The sequence below is a fragment of the Neovison vison genome, chromosome 7, assembly GCF_020171115.1.
Source record: "Neovison vison isolate M4711 chromosome 7, ASM_NN_V1, whole genome shotgun sequence".
NCBI lineage: Eukaryota > Metazoa > Chordata > Mammalia > Carnivora > Mustelidae > Neogale > Neogale vison.
Window position 1 is genome coordinate 178804499 of NC_058097.1, and position 17805 is coordinate 178822303.

Consider the following 17805-nt stretch of genomic DNA (forward strand, 5'->3'; position numbering starts at 1 on the left):
GCTTCCAGCTTCTTGATCTTTCAGTCTTGAGTCTTTTCCACTACCTCTTCTAAATCCGGTGTTGCCAGGATTGGACTGAGTCCTTTGCTGTGTGCTTCCTCGGAGAGGATACTGCATCCGCTTAGTTTTGCTTTGGGGATATGTATGTTTGCAGATCATTTGCAAATCCTTATTGTCCATCCCTGACCACTCTCGGTCTTCATATTCACACCCAACTGATTGCTGGAATCTGTAAGGCCTACAGGCATCTTGAATTCAAAATATACCCAAATCTCATCTCCAGTGTCCAGCTTGATTTCCTGCATTTTCTTTTACATAAATGAAGCCAGAAGCCTGGGAATCACCTTTGATTTCTTCTCCTCTTTCACATCTGATCACCAACTCCTACTTACTTTCTTTTGTAGAGAACTGTTTCATCCTCTTTTCACTCTACTCCCACTGCTACAGCCCTAACTCAGACCTGTAAGCATGTCTTACTTGTGGAATTCCAAGTTCTTCCCAGCAGGTCTTTATGCTGCCCGTGTTCAATACCCCCTGCCTCCCTTCTCTATCCTCCTCATCACTGCTGGAGACCTGGTTGGTTTACCCCTCCAGCCCTATGTTTGATTTTACTTTCCATTTAATTTGTCCCTTTTCTCATTACCCTTCCTCATCCATCTATTTCTGGAATAGAATATGACTGTAGCTGCTATATTGCAACCACGAGGTAAACTTCTATGATTAAAGCCCTGTGCTAGGGATGGCAGAACAGAAATCTGGAAGGAATCTGGAATGAAGACACCACTGGGCCACAGTATCAGTCCTCAACTACCTACCTCTGGCTTTTCACAGAGAAAAATAACCCTTAGCTATTTGCTGCTGTTTAGGTATTGGTCTCATCCTAAATGATACATCAAGCTTTAGACAAAGAGTCAAAGATGGGTGGTGGTCTCACCTCAGAACCGGAAATGGCCTTTGCTTTACAAAAGGGTAGACTGGCCAACTGTTAGAGCCCTTCTATGTGTGAAAACACATTCTTACTGATGAAGTAACACTTGAGCGTGTTATCAACTAATCAATCACACCTTGGTATGAAGGACAGGTCATTGACTCAACATACTAAGACAATGTGAATTTAGATGAGAGGATATAGAAGTCTGAAGTATTCTAAGGAATGAGAATTGAATGAGGTTGCAGGGGAGATTGGGGAATCATGAGTACTCTGGGAACTGAGAGGAGAGATCAACCAGAAAAGACAAAGAAGCAAAAATGGCAAGGAATCCTGGGAATAGCTTTAACTTTCAATTTTAACTAGTTTTAAATTATTCTTTTATTGGGAAAGTTTATTTTTTAAAAAAATCAGTAGGTTGATTTTTTTTTTTTTTGTAAGGAAAGATAAGCACAATAGATTGATTTGGTAGCCTGATGATAAAATTTTAAAACGCAGGAACTACTTACTCCATTTCAGAACATTCTGACATGTGCCAATAGGAAAGGGTCTTCATGGTGCCTGGGGGCAGCTGCTTAATCCTATATACACTTCTGTCTTCCTACAGATTTCCCTATAAAAGAAACATTCTTGGGGCTCCAGGGTGGCTCAGTTGGTTGGGGGTCGGCCTTGGGCCCAGGTCATGATCCCAGGGTCCTGGGATGGAACCCTGTGAGCAGGGAGCATAAATAAGATCTTAAGAAAAAAAAAAAAAAGTACTGGACAATGAATTTAGATTTCCTTTTCCATCCTGACAGCAAAGGCTGATTAGTATTAGTTTATGGAAAATAGGCAATTACACAAGATACAGGATCAGAACCAAAATTTGTTTTTAAAATGTGAGTTTTTGCCACTTGGAGGATTTCATTCCAAACTCTCAATTATATAATTACAAAAAAATCCATGTTTCAGGAAAACATACTTAATCTTAACATAAAATTCATGTCACTTATCACAAAGTTAGACAGTCAAGTGTATAAAGGAAAAACGAAACAGGAAGCAGTATTTACAAATTCAGACTATATGAGACATTGTGAAGACTCTTGTTAATAAACAACACAATACTTTTACACACTACATTTCAAAAATGATGCATCTGTGAACGGTATGATAAAGGTCATAGCGTTAAAGACTTTAAATTAAATTCAAGGTTGTCATGTTGAAGATTTTAAATTAAATTCGAGGTTGGCAGAGTTGAAGACTAAATGCAAGGCCAAGGTCATAGTGATGAAGACTTTAAGTTCAAGGTTGTAGTGATGAAAATTTCAACTTCAAGGATAGATTGTCTAAGAAAGGACAAACAACTAGTATTCAAGCTATTTAGTTAGTTCCCTGTGAGTACAAAATATATAGGAATCACTAAATGGATTAGCCTAATTACAAATTCTGTTCATTTCTAAATAAGTCACAACTGCAAGAAGTCTTTTCACAGAATCATTCATAGTTTCTCTCTCTCCTTGTGTAGGTATTTCTGCTACCGTTTTCAATCCTCACTCAAAACAATTCCCTCCCATCTCCATATTTGTAGAAGTATAAAATATTGTGAAACTAAGAAATGTCTGTTCTTTAGCTAGAGAAGTATTCTCCCTCTGACTGCTACAAGAGAGAGAGAGAAAAAACGATTCCCATTTTCTCCTCTACCTCAAAACACAAAGCAAACCAAAACAATCCAATTCCTAACGTGGTGTCTCATAGAACCCAGGGCCTGGAACAGTATCTCATGCTAGTTTTCCTGCTATAGGTGGAGAACAATTTAATTATTTACATTATTGGGAAATCTCTTTAACAACTGGATTCATGCCAGCGCTTCCATCAGGATGGCCACCCTAAAAAAGGCGAGAGCAGCGGCGTCTGCGAATGGGCACGTCAAAGACTCTCCTCCGCCTCTCTTCCTCATCCTCCTCGTCAGACTCGTCCATGTCTGCCGAGTCATCGTCGTCCTCGTCTTCCTCCTCCTCCTCTTCTTCCTCTTCCATCTCTTCATACTCATCAGGACCCATCTCCTTGAAAGAGAAAACAATCTTTTGATAAGAACTTCCATCAGTTTTTTATACTTATTTTATGCAAATTCTCATTTATCTAGAATCTAAACAATAGGACATGCCAAATAGGAATTTTGAGAGTTGAACCGTGTATTTTCATAAATGAACATGCTGATGCAACATTCTAGAATGTACATCCGTAGAGCACATTTTTAAAAGGCTCGAGGTGGTTTTAATGGTAAATCTATTTCATTAATACAGTACTTCTATTTTACATGCCAGTTGATAATTTGTACAAGGCAGCCAACAGACCACTTCCAACAACCCGAGATAAAATTTTACTGGATTTATTTTGGTGTATTAAGTAACAATTCCTTATTAATCTAAATGCAGACAAAAAGAGGACTCAAAAATATTAATAAGGTATGACCTCTACTGGTAACTTTTATGTATTGTCAGAAGTCTAATAGACTTCTGTTGAACTCCTACTATGAAGACACCGTGAATATTTCAATTCAACCACCAGGGGCACTTTGAAATTAACTTGCTCAAGGCTCTCAGAATAGAGCAGGCAACAATGAGGCTGAACATGCAGTGTCTGAACATCTCATGGAAACTTCACTTCCGCTTAAGCAGGGTCTCTAATGAAGTCTTGACTTAATCTGCTGTCAATTTTCCCCTCTCATACATTTGAAGACTTAATTGAGAGGAGTTGCTATATTAGAGAGTTCTGAACAGCAAGGAGCACCTAGCTGGTATGTGGGAACTATTGGGAAACACGGGATGTGTTGTCAGCAGTTCTTTTCCTGAGGCCTTTATGGCATCACATATCCAGCACTCACTACCCCTCTGATCTCATCTCTAACCACTCTCTCCCCTGGCCTCTGCACTCCAGCTACACTGGCCTCTTGCAATTCCTCGCACATGCCAAGCATTAGTATATTTATGTAACATCAGTGTTTCAGGGCCTTTGCACTTGCTGTTCTTTCACCAGGAACATCCTTCTGCCACATATATCCCCCTGGCTCCCTCTACTTCTTTCAAGTCTCAACTCAAATGTTGCCGAGGCCTTTCTTGACTGATCTTTATATTAGAACCCAACAGGACACTCCTTATATATGCTTTACTCTGATTTTTCTCCAGAGCACTTATTACTACTTGGTATAACCAGGTATTTGCTGTCCTTGTCTCTTCTAACTAGAATGTAAATTTCAAGGCAGAGATTTTTTTGTTTTTGTTAATTTCCTCAACTTACTTCTTCTTTTTTTTTTTATTGAGGTATAATTGACATACAACATTACATTCATTTGTTCCAGGTGTACAACGTAATGATTTGATATTCATATATATTACAAAATGATCACCACAGCAAGTCCAGTTAACATCCGTCATTGTACATAGTTACAGAATGTGTTTTTGTGATGAGAACTTTTAAGATTTATTCTCTTATTCTCTTTCAAATATGCAATGCAGTATTTATTCACTAGAGTCAGCATGCTGTATAGTATATCCCCGAAGGCAGACTCTGGCTGTATTGTTCACTGCGCCTTCCCCAGCACCTCGCTGGGACTCAGTAAGTACTTGCTGAGCAAGCAAATTAATTAATGTGGGAGAAAAAAAATTGTTCTTTAGGAGTTGTCAAAGGATTGTCACTTAGGATTTATTGTAACACTAATAACAACAACATTAACAACAATCAGAGAAAATATACATAAATATGACATGATATTCCATTCTTTTTATTGTTTGATTTTTTTTTTTTAAATCTAGGGAATGAAGACTTTAAAATTCAGTAGAAGGTTCGAAAGGGGCAAGGGGGGTGTCTTAGGAAATCCTAAAACATTAAATTCAGGTAGTATGATCATTAGTCATCTTATTGAAGAAAACAGAAAAAAGAAGTTAAAGAAGTCAGTGTGGCTGAAGAGGGAGACTGCTGATGATCTTAGATAAAAGTGTACCTATAGAAGCAGCAGATGGAAAGAGGCACACACAGATAAGAATGGAAATAAATAAGCAGCAGGAACCTCTAAAGTGTCCAAAAGCAAACAACAAACCACCTACAGCAAGAAAAGGCTAAAGACCAAACAAAAGTATATTTTGCAGTGACATTCAAAGTATAAAGCAAAAGGAAGTGTAAAGTACAATAATTGTCATACGGTTAGGGTACAAAAAAGGAGAACAATTCAGTTTCCATATCAAGAAAACTAGTATTTCAACAGGAAAGTTACAATACAAATACAACACCATACAAATACAATCCCCACTGCCTCTTTCATGTTGATTAGAAGTTAAGTCCAGAATTCTCATTTCTTTGTATTGATATCTCATGCTTGAGAGAAACATTTTCCATAAGGTAGGTCAAGATTTTATACACTTATTTGTGGTTGGGAGGAAGTTAAAACTCCAAATAAGTAAGAACATAGTTAAGAGGGTTGAACATGTAATGAGTTTATTATTATAATTTAAAATTATAAATTTAAAAATTGTAAACTTTAAAAAAAGAGTAAGTAAATACTATAAAATTTCTCAGTTTTAATTTCTAATATGATAAATATTGATATAACCCACATCAACAAGAGTTCTTTGGAGTCCTCAATAACTTTTAAAAGCTTAAGGGAGCCATGAGACTGAAAAGTTTGAGAACTGCAGTCCTATATTAAAGACTACTTTATACCTATCCTAACAAACATTAAAAACAATTCTCAACAGGATCAAGCTGACCCCATAGTAACTTAACTGTCAACGCAAACAAGCCTCAACATTCTTTACACTTTAGGTCAGAAATATTAGCAATTTTAGGACAAGAAATATTATCAAAGAGAGAGATTTCATAATAATAATAGAAAGAACTTCATTAAAAAGACATAATTATTCTAAGTATATCTGCATATAATTATAGAGCTTCAAAACACATGAAGCATAGCTGATAAAATTAAAAAGAGAAATAGACAAAACTGTAATTATGGCTGGAGATTTCAACAATCATTTTTCAGAGAACAAGGACCAAAAAAAAAAAAAATCAATTAATACACAGAAGACTTGAGAAACAGTCAACTAATTTGAACTTTCATTTATAGGCTAATATTCCCACAATTAGCAGAATATACATTCTTTTCAAATACACAGGAATTAGTTACTAAGACAGACCATAATGCTGGGACATAAAACCTTTAAAAGGATTGAAATTACACATAATGAGTTCTCTAACCATAACAAAATTAGAAATCAGTAAACAAAAGTTAACTGGAAAACCTCCAAATGTTTGAAAATTTAACACATTTCTAGAATAGTTACAGATCAAAATTAAATTACAAGGGAAATCCTAGAGTATCTTGAATTAAATGTTAATGAAAACAACACACCAAAATTTATGAAACACAGTCAAAACAGTGCTTTAGAGAAAAGAAAGGCCTAAAATCAATAATCTAAACTTCTACCTGAAGAAGCTGGTAAAAAAGCAAATAAATCCCAAAGTAAGTAGGAGGAGAGAAAGAAACAAAACTGAAGAAATCCATGAAGTAGAAAATGAGCAAACAATAGAGAAAACCAGTGAAACCCAAAGTTGTTCTTTCAAATGACTAACAAAAGAGATAACCCCTTAGGTTAACCCATCAACAGAAGATATAAATTACCATTATTAGGAGCAAAAAAGTATATGTGACTATAGTTCTTGCAGCCATTAAAAGGATATCAAGGGACTATTATAATTTTATGCCAATAATTCAACATTTAGACAAATGGACAAATTCTTTGAAAGACACAAATGACCAAAAGTGAAATAAGAAGTAGGAAATACATGAAAGAAATTAAAATCCTATTTCAAACTTTCCCACAGAGAACTCTAGCCCCAGATGGCTTCACTAATGAGCTGTATGGAACATTCATGGATGAAACCAATCTCAGACAGAAACTGGACTAGTCAAAAACAAGAGACTGTTACAAGAAGGAACAAATTCCTGGTACTAGAAATATACAGTAGAAAGCATTCCTGCACTGGGAGGGAAGCTAAACTTCACTTCCAAACCCAGAGGGTGGATCCTTTTCACCAGATATGCAAGCATTATGGCCTAAAGTCTCACATCATCCTTCTCTTTCCAAACTGGGGTTGGGAATGTATCAGCTCTGGGTCAGATTAATCCTATGTTCCATCTTCCCAGGAGCCAGAGGGCCCTTTCTGAACACTCAACACCTACCACTCTGTCATATTCTGGGTATACGAGTCATATTTATCCCTATTGTATAGCTGGGGCCTCATGATTCTCTTCATTTGTTTTATAATCCATAAGATTGGGGTACTGCCATTATCATAAGTAGTCCTAAAAGTGAGATTTAAAAATTATACCGAGTTGACTTAGGAAATGATCCCAAAGAGAGAGGACTACAGAGGATTTAATGGATAGACTTGCACTTTTAGTAGTCTCTCTCTACAATAACTATTGTTTTACAAAACTGGTATTTTTAGCAAAAACACTGCAAGAAATTGCTTTTCTAATCTTAATGAAATTAAATAAAGCCTATTCTCACTGGTCTAGTGTGGCGTTTCTCATTACGCCACAGAACTTTTTTTGGAAAGGGTGGAAAAGAGGCTGAACCTTTAAAACCAGGAACCTCTCTACATGATACTATGATGGTGGGTACGTGTCATTATATGCTTGTCCAAACCCAAAAAACGTACAACACCAAGAGTGAACCCTAATGTAGACTATGGACTTGGGGGGATTATGATGTTCCAATGTAGGTTTAACAAAAATACCCTCTGGTGGGAGACTGATGTTGAGGACGTCTGTGCATGCATGGGGGTGGGGGGTATTTGGAAAATTTCTGTACCTTCTGCTCAATTATCTGTGAATTGAAAACTGCTCAAAAGAAAAATCACATTAAAAACAAAAACAAAACAAACAAAAAACAGCTAAGCAGAGTAGAGTTACTCTGACTGAAGTGTATGGAGTCTAACTTACTTATCCACCACCCCCACATATTCACATGGCCCCCCACAATATTTCCTCTGAATCTCTAGGGTTCTCTGGAAAACCATTTATACACCATTTGTCTGGCTAATCAACAAAATCCCTCTGTGGAGTTAATTCTACAAAGTCATGGAAATCAGTCCCAGAGGAAAGTTTAACTCACCAATCGGGCTATAGACACCCTGAATGTTGGACAAGCCATATGGAATCGGGGAATAGCAACATTAAAGATCTTGTCTTTAAAGTAAAGAAAATGGAAGGTATAATATCCTTCCATATATCCTGATGTTGTAGAAAATGTGGTACAACTTGTATATTCATATACCCGACCTGGGCTGATGATTGGAAATTCACCTGCAGAGAAAATAGTAATAAGAAACCAAAGTATAAAATTCAGTGCTTCATTACAGCAAATAAGATATGTCCTCTATGAGATTACGTAAACTATGTTAAAGTAAATGCACAATTAGGAAAAAAGATCTAACTGTCCCAATAATCAAAATCATGTAAAAAGCTGACGGTCAATGACAATCAGAGCAAATGATGATTAAATCCACAAATAAAAATCTGTGCTACTGATTTTAACATTTCCCCCAAATTTCAAAAAGATGATCGATATGAAATGTATTTTCTCTTTCTGCCCTATTATTTCTGGTAACTCTATGGAACATGATAGTGAATAATTATCCAACTTAAAAAGGAAGACAAACCTAAGAAACAAGGAACTCAAGTGATCCACAGAATGAAAAATCAACCCCTGAATATTTGTCTGCTATAATTTTAGAGAAGTTCATGTTTAAGGTATAAACTAATAGAATAATGATCTTTACACATTATATTTATGAAGCAAAGAATGGGAGTTACAAGAAGCCCAGAATCTATGATATCTTTCACGCTGTAAACACAACTATTAACAGATAGAGCCTTGGAGCACCTGTGTGGCTCAGTTAAGCCTCCAACTCATGATTTTGACTCAGGTCATGATCTCATGGGTGGTGAAATTGAGCCCGTGCTGGGCTCCAGGCTTAGAGGCGCGTCTGCTTGAGATTCTTTCTCTCCTTCTCCTTCTGCCCCTCCCCCCACTCATTCTGTGTGTGTGTCTCTCTCTCTCTTAAATAAATAAGTATTAAAAAAAAATACAGTCTTATCCACTAACTACATCATGCCTTTTCCAAGCTGTATATCACATATATGCTCTCCAAAATGTCTTACAGGCAACTGATCTGTAAAGCAAATCCTGAGTTACATACATACCAACTACTCCAGGTCCTTGAACTTCTTCTACATCACCTTTAGCATTTGTTATTCTCCAGTAGCGACTGTCCAACTGACATGCCTTCTCAGGAAGTGCATCCTTTGACATTTCAATCCTGGATAAGGGAATGGGGTGGAGAGACACCAATCTGGCCTGATTTGGTTTCTCTTGCTTAAGAAGTATAATATTTAGACTAAAGTCTATGTTAACCATCTATCTCTGTAAATTCTCAAAGACAGGGGCCTGATTAGCTTGACTCTCCCACAGAAATGCCTTTACTCAATATGCACACTTGACTTGCCGTAAGAATCAACAATGGGGAACATAAAAATTTATGAACACATTGGTGGTGGTAATTTTCTGCTTTTCAAGTAAAGATCAATGTACAAAAAATGCTTTCCAGAATAAAGTACAATAAAAAATTCTGATTTTCTTTAAAAATTTGTTATTAAAAAATGAGACTGAAGGCATTTTCCTTTTTTCCTTAACTTCTAGAAAGCTCAAAGGAAAATGTCACCAAACAGTTACTAGGATTACGTTTTGACTCTTTCCCAGTACTATTGTTTCCCCACTTTCTCTAGGAATCTGCTGTCTCTTATCTTCATTTGGAGTACCCTATAAGCAAGGGTCAGTGTTACTACTCTAAGCATGTTTCAATCTTAGACAGGATGTGAGTTAAACAATTACAATAACAAGCATCTGTACATGGGTAACTGAACCTATCAAAGGCTGCACATAATACCAAAATCCTAGGATGCTCCCCAGTTAGAATACAGAGCAAAAAAATTCCAGTAGGTATATATGCATGTACGTGTATTTTTAAAATATCTGTAATATATCATAAATTATATAAAAATACATCAAAAAACAGAGTATCCTTAATATTTTAAAGCAGTGAGTTATCTTTATGTCACAGCACAAATTACATCTAATTAAAGTGAATTTAGTGTTTGCTTTTTATTTAACCAAATCCAATGCTTAACACCATGGCTGATAAACGGGCAGCACCTGATAAATATTTATTAGAGTTTTAATCAATACAGGCAGCCTCAGTGAAATTTAAAATGCATAGTTTTATCTTGAACAATTTGACAGCTTCTCCACTTGATCTTAGCCAAAAGGCCAAGAAGCGATTTGACAGCTTCTAAATGCAACTCTCATAGTGAGCTTTCGTGAGGATTATAACTTAGTGTCTACCTCACTGGCACAATTCTTTAAACATAGAACTTTTGCATGAAATAACTTAAGTAACTTGGAGGTTACTGTAAACTCAAGGTACTGGATTACACTAGATTATAAAAATATACTTTATAAAATGATATATTATTATACTAGGTTATAAAAAAGTTTGTTATCCACCTTCTATCACACCTCAGCAAAAGGCTGTCTTTCAGAATGTGTCTGATGGACCAGGTCAAAGGGGGCAATAACAACATATTCACAGGCTGCACCCCATTTTCGTCTCTCACCTGATTCGGTATGTGAAGAAGTAGTGGGGTGGGTGGACAGAGCTGAGTTCTGGCAGAAACGATGTAGAAACTGAAACGGTTATGTCCCCAGTTGTTGCCACGCACTCTGGATCATGAACATACCTAGATAATTTTAAAACATTAAACATTTTTTAATCAACTAACTTCAAGTCCACAGGATAAAAGATTTTAAGATATAACGCCAAATAGCTTATATTTTAACTTACGATCAAAAATCTAAAACATATCTGGGAACTTAAATGGGAACTTAAAGGTAAAGTCCTGTGAAGCTTAGAAGAAAATTATAAATTACAAGGTAACGAGAAAACTTTGAAGACTTCAGATCAGTAATGATAGCATCAAGGCTCAATAATCAGTGGTTCGAATAATGATTCAGCAATTACACTGGAAACTAAAAAGAGCTTAAGTCAGTTTTCAGAGCCAGGAAACTTTTGGGATATCTGAAAACTCTATCAACGGTGGCTCTGACAATAAGATGTGCTGGTATGTTATTCTGGAGACCTCTAATTTATAATTAATCTATAATTTCTGCCAGTCAGGCTACTGTGAACCAATATCACCTGCAGTACTATCTATAATACCTGGATGTTTCATTTATAGATGATAAATAATATTTGCCCTGAGTTAATGGTTACTGACTTGCTATTCATGATAAATCCATTAACTGGCAAATAGCCTGTTTCCAACCTCCCTAAAGAAACTACATATAAAAAGAAACTATAACATAAAGCCATAACTTCAAAATCAAAATCAGTTTTTCCTCTGGATCCTTCAAGATAAGAAAAATATTGGCTATTCAAGTATTTGAATGTGGCTTTGAAGTGGAATAACACAGTGGCATTTAAGATAATGAGAGGTTCTGTTATTTATCTTCTTTGAAACTTCATCTCAAGATGTGTAACTAATGGTATTTTCTGACTTACAATCATTTTAATTGAAAAAGTCCTGAGGGAAATACCTGAAAATTTGGTCTCTGATGATTGGGAAGCCACCAGATACAACATTGTTGACATAAGAAGTAAACCAGTCGGTAAAAGTAGCACCTATAAACCAGGAAGGGGTGAGGAGGAAGAAGAGGACAATAATTTTTATAAAATTATAAAGCAAACAATGACAATTCCTCTATGCTTAAGATATAAGATCAAAAGTAGAAACACTTAAAATTCTATGGCCAATTTCTGTTCTCAGTTCTATCCATCACACTCCCAACTGCCTTGCTGGGGAACCCTCCATCTACTTTCAAGCTACTTTTTGAACTTATAATTAAATAATAGATTTTTAAAATTTATTTTGTGCTGGTACAAGAATGAAAAGCCTTCTGTCTATAGTTTCTACAGCATACAGAACAAAGGAGATACAGATACAGCTTTGTCTAGGAAGAGACTACAGGAAAAATATCAACACCATCCTCAGATGATCAAGGTATATACCCTTGGCTCAGGTACCTCCTGACTCATGCACAAAATTCTGGCAAAAGCCAGGCTCAGTCTGGGCATCTAACGGGTACGGCACTGTACAGTTCTGTGTATCAGACCAATCCCAAAGTAATCTAGTTGCACCCTACAGATTCAAATGCAGAGTGGTCCTCTATATTCTCAGTGACCAGCTCAAAGTCCAGCACATCCGTCTGTGCTCTAGTGAGTGGATCAATGACAAGTATTTATGTGAATTATGTTTGCCCCTTCTAGGTAATATAATGTAACTTTCTCAGACCCCTACATCTATTGTTAATACAACTAAATGCCCAGCACTATCAGTCCCTAAATCAATGTTTTTTCAGTGAACTTTTCTGTAATCTTGTTTCTATTAACAAAATTCTCACACTCTGCCATGGAGCTGAACACTGGAGCTAAATTTAGTGTTTACTTACTATTCTATTTAGGGAATACTAGAAGATACAGTTTAAGGGTTTATAGCTTTAAAATTTTAAAGGCATGAGCTGAGAGGAGGTAAACTGCAATAGCTGGCTCTTTTCTCCATATCTACTAATGAACGGCCAATTCTAACCCTTTCCTTATTGAATGTTCTATTCAAATGATCACCTGTCAGCTATCCACTCTGAATAAGATACTAAGGAGGCACACGAATAAGGTCATTAAAATTCAAAGAAGCTACAATTTTGTTTTTAGAACTAGTGATTTCCCTGTAAAGTTTAAAACATCACTTTGTCTATTTCATGGGAGAAAATGTTACAGTAAAAACAAAAAAAAAAACAAACAAAAAAAACCCCACAAATTTTTTATGGTTTACACAAAAATGAAATTGGCATGGTATATTTTAAGGTACCTTAATTTATAATGATACATATCCAAGTGTGTTCTTAGAATGAGGACAGTCTTTTCTATGCAGTCTTTACAACTCCACTTACCTGAACACAGATTCTAGTTTTTTCAAGTATCTACTAATAATTCATTGAACACCAGGAGTTTCCATTTGGGGTTTTCCCAGAAATTCCAAGAGCATCAAACTTTGCTGAATCAAGATGTAATTTACACATTTCTAGGTAGTTAATCTTTTAAAGTAAGCCTGTATCTTGGTTTGTCTTTGGTAGCACTGGGATTTTATTAAGGCAGCTCAAAGGAAGCTTTAAGCTTTCTTGTCTTTCTTCCCAGCACTAATGGCTCATCTCATCTCTCCTCCCTCAGTGCATCTCAAATCTTTTGCTTTGCTTTCTTACTCCAGGCAAAATCCCAGCTATCAGAATAGTAGTCATCAGATCTTAGAACTCTGCTATCGTGGTGGGGAATTACATACCATCTCATACCAGCACCAAACCAAGAGTGAGAAACTCCCAGAGCTTAGCTGGCACTTACCTAAGAGCTCAGGCAGCCTTTAGTTTGTACATTAGTAGCAACACTGTTCTAGAGCCGTGGTGATCATCTCTGAAGGTATATGCTATGCAAAGATGCTAAAGAGGGCAGTGAGCAGGGGCAGAAGCCCAAGGGGGCACTTAACTTGGAAACCATACACCAACACAAATCAGGGGGAGCTAAAAGCTACTGGCTAAGTTAAACAGCTTTCTAGAGGGCGCCTAGGTGGCTCAGTTGGTTAAGCAACTGCCTTGGCCTCATGTCATGACCCCGGAGTCCCAGGATCAAGTTCCTCATCAGGCTCCCTACTCAACAGGGAGTCTGCTTCTCTGACTCTCTAATGCTCTCTCTCCCTCTCTCTCAAATAAATAAACAAAATCTTAAAAAAACAAAAAACCAGATTTCTATAACTTTGTACCTAGGGAGAATTTCCTGATGTTGTGAAATATACCGTAAACCTGGAATGTGTCACAATATGGAAAAAATGGAGACTAATATTCTGTTCAAGGTTCCAATTAGGAGATATAATTAGGGGCGCCCACGTGGCTCAGTGGGTTAAGCCTCTGCTTCAGCTCAGGTCATGATCTCAGGGTCCTGAGATCCAGCCTGCATCGGGCTCTCTGCTCAGCAGGGAGCCTTCTTCCTCCTCTCTCTCTGCCTGCCTCTCTGCCTACTTGTGATCTCTCTGTCAAGTAAATAAAATCTTAAAAAAAAAAAAAAAAAAAAAGAGATGTAATTGAGTGCAAATACCTCAGCCTACAAGACCCCTTTACTATGAATATATAGGGATATTTAATGTGTGCCTTTGAAAACAGAATGGATAGTCAGGAAGCATCTCCTGAGCAAAACCTAAGCAAAACAGAACTGGATGAACAGCAGAGGGTTCAGGAACAGCTCCCTGCATAAGCTGCAACTGCATACAATTCGGAGTGTTCTCAAACTCCTATGAGAAATACCTCTGAAGGTCAAGAAAAAAGAGTTGTGCCAAAGAGCTCACGGAGCCCAGTTTATACTGGTCTCTGAAGATTGCTATTCTGAGATCTCTAGTGTGATTTATCAGTATTTTCCCATAATCGGCACCACAAACTTTATAAAGTGTTTTAATCTGTCTCCAATTAGCTATTAACATGATGGATGGAAAATTCACGCATGTGTAAGGTAACTATATACATACTCACAGTAATTCCATTCATTTCCCTGTTCTACGGCAGAGTTCTAAGAGCACATGATTATATAGGGCATGGGTTCTTTCCAGGTAGAAAACAAATTTCCACAAAGTACAAGGGCAATTCGAATCAGAGCCTAGATACGCTACTTTATAAACCAGCAAGCTTTAAGAAAGACAAGTTTAAAAAGCCAGCTGATCAAATAACTGCAAGGTTTTTACCTATTTAATTTTTTTGACCAGGAAGAAGAAAGGAAAAGGAAGACTGTTTTTTCTCCTACCTATGATAAACATGTCAATAGCAGCCGGATTCCGAGCCATTTGGTCCTAGGTGAGAAAAAGAATATCATAATAGAGAAAAGGACATTTTACTTACTTTCTCATTGTTCATTATCTGTATCTTTCCCTGGAGACAAGGCAGAATAGACAAAAATAACAAGTGCTCTAAACAACACTCCGACATTACTCATACTTTTCAGTTCTTGCTCTTACGATTTCTATATTTAGGTCCTTTCTAGAAAGTCTTTAGAAGAGTGCCAGGCACTTCTCAGTAACAGTTAAAATGCTTGTGTACTGCCATTACTGTTACAGCAAACTAAAAAATTATCCTTTAAGTTAGAAAGTTACAGTAAGAAGATATATAGCCTATTAAGAAAGGACTTTAGACTCAGAGTCAAGAGACCTGAACAATTCTAGGTTGGTCACTTCTCTCAGTAAATGGAGGGACCAACCCATCATCTACAACCTTACAGAGGTATCAAGTTAAAAAAATGAGATAAAATACATGAAAACACTTAGGAAAAAAAAAACCGCTATGAAAGCTCTTTAAATATTTTCAATGTTACATGGAGTCCCATGTCTCAGGTATCTATGACTTTCAATTTCAAATTCCTCTTTTAAGTTAAAAGTTCACATTTTGGGAAAAATGAAGCCAGAAAATCTATAACTGAGAAATTGCAAAGAATTGAAAAAATAAGAAGGAAACCAAATACATTTTCTGTGATCATATTTAAATTGTAACAAAAGCCTCCTAAAAAAAGGATCCATACTTTTCCACAACTCAACTATCTAATGAAGAGTTTAAAAAATTTCTACTATACTCAGAATTTGAGTTCAAATGACGTTCAAAAGCTAATTGTTAGAAATTCAGTCAGAAGTGTGCATCATAATTACTTCAGCAAATCCCATAACTTTTTCTAAAACTTAAACTGCCTTAACACATATCGCTGCCATCCCTCTGTGTGTGTAATGGTTTGTTGTTTGTCCACGGGTAAGATTTTCCTTGGGCGTTCTTTAATGTCAGAATATTATGGCCGAATATTAGCCCTTTAATTAGACAGGTCTATAATCAAATTGTAGAATGCTCTATACCCATTCTACAGCCCTGAAAACTCCTACTGCACACATATATACACTCATCAGAACACATCTGACAGCCGCATTTAAACATACTTCCTACTTACTGGACACTGGTAGAAAACTTCATTTTTGTTTCGGCCCTCTGCAGCTTCCACTGCTATGTACTGACTCAGACCAGTATGTATGCAAAAAGTTAACGGGAGACAGTACTTCAGTCCCTGTCTCTGCTGGAAGCCTCCGGCAGCTGTATCGACATCTAACAAATCCTCCGAACGATAGTGGTTGGATAGGGCCATGCTTCCCAACAACCTGAGAGCACAGACAAAAATTTAATCAATTCCAGTGCCAAACAAACAGCTGTGCTTCATCATTTTTGATGAATGATAATTTCCTAGACAGCTCTGTAAGAACTGATCAACATGTCAATCACCAAAAACATTATAATTTTTTTACATTCAAACTCTTGAGTGGAACGATTCTGATTTAAATTAAAAGTCTGAATGTCCAAAATGCCTAAAAGGCCTTTTTAAAAGAAAAATAGTTTTATTGCTTTCAAGACTATTTTGCCGTGATATACTGATTTGCTAGTGTTTTGCTATATATGCATGTGTGACTATTTTAAAGTTTAAAGGGATAAAACTCTAATACCTTTATCTTTTTTTTTTTTTAAGATTTTATTTATTTATTTGACAGACAGAGATCACCAGTAGGCAGAGAGGCAGGCAGAGAGAGAGAGGGAAGCGGGCTCCCTCTGAGCAGAGAGCCCGATGCAGGGCTCGATCACAGGACCCTGGGATCATGACCTGAGCTGAAGGCAGCGGCTTTAACCCACTGAGCCACCCAGGCGCCCCTCTAATACCTTTATCTTTTACAACTTTGAGCTTACCCTGTCCTCCCAGACAGTATCAATGTAAATAAATCTAAACCTTGCCCAGATTTCCATAAACTTGGGATGCACGGGGTCTAAACTGATCTCACTATATATACATGAGAACAGAGGTACTGGTCCTTGATGGAAGAAATCCTTGATAGGAGTCCTATCCTAAAGTCTCACAGTTTGGACCGTGGGTAGACATAAATCCTTGCATAGAAATTTTGACCTATTTGTCGTGCCAATTCCGGGCAACTATTTTAATAAAGTTCTCTCTTATTTGCTCTTGAAATATGACAATTTTTCAATTTTTGTCAAGTTTCAGTTCAATAGGGAAAAAGACTAGAAAAAAACACCCAGTAATTTCAGCTTATTTAGTCCAAACTGCCCAATATTTGACTTCTGCATACAACCTTCAAATCTCAGTATGAGTACCCTGTATTCCTTCAACCCTGATCTAAAGTGGTAAACACGGCCTCATTTGCTTCCTCACAACAGAGAGACGCTATGTTCCATTAAGAACAACACAAAGTTCTCCCTAAGTTCTTACAAACATTTGCTAAGTGCAACATCTCTGAAATAGCTCAATTTCATAAAAGAACAAAAGAAGTAGGCCCAAAGTATATAGCTTTTAACACTGTGAATAAATCTGACAGCTACTGCATGTCTGCTTTTACCAAAAAGTTCCACAATGAATACTTCCTCTTAAAAACAGGCCACTCAATTACAATTACTATTTGCCTGAATAGGACAAAACTCTATGTTCTTTAGTGTATACAGCTCTGAATAAATTATTGCTTTTTGTATGTATGGTATACAGAATTTACATTAAGCTCTCCAAAACAATTACGTGGCCTATAATAGGATAAAGACTTCAAGGGTTCTGAAGAGTTTTAGTGAAAATATACTTGCACACACATCCACCCTATATACCACAGC

The 17805-nt window shown here is 36.7% G+C and overlaps 1 protein-coding gene and 1 pseudogene across 1 annotated transcript in view; both read right to left on the bottom strand.

Annotated features, from left to right (window-relative positions):
* Positions 1-1780: 1780 nt before the first annotated feature.
* The window catches only part of FBXO3 (F-box protein 3), a 31427-nt gene continuing 15402 nt past the window's right edge, over positions 1781-17805 (bottom strand). The window contains exons 5-11 of the mRNA XM_044259051.1: positions 16100-16304; positions 14918-14963; positions 11620-11704; positions 10641-10763; positions 9171-9286; positions 8080-8270; positions 1781-2970 (exon numbers count right to left, since the gene is read on the bottom strand). Coding sequence (XP_044114986.1) covers positions 2794-2970; positions 8080-8270; positions 9171-9286; positions 10641-10763; positions 11620-11704; positions 14918-14963; positions 16100-16304 — 943 coding nt within the window. The 3' untranslated portion in view covers positions 1781-2793. The remainder of the gene's footprint in view (positions 2971-8079; positions 8271-9170; positions 9287-10640; positions 10764-11619; positions 11705-14917; positions 14964-16099; positions 16305-17805) is intronic.
* On the bottom strand, positions 10146-10305 carry LOC122914681 (annotated as a pseudogene).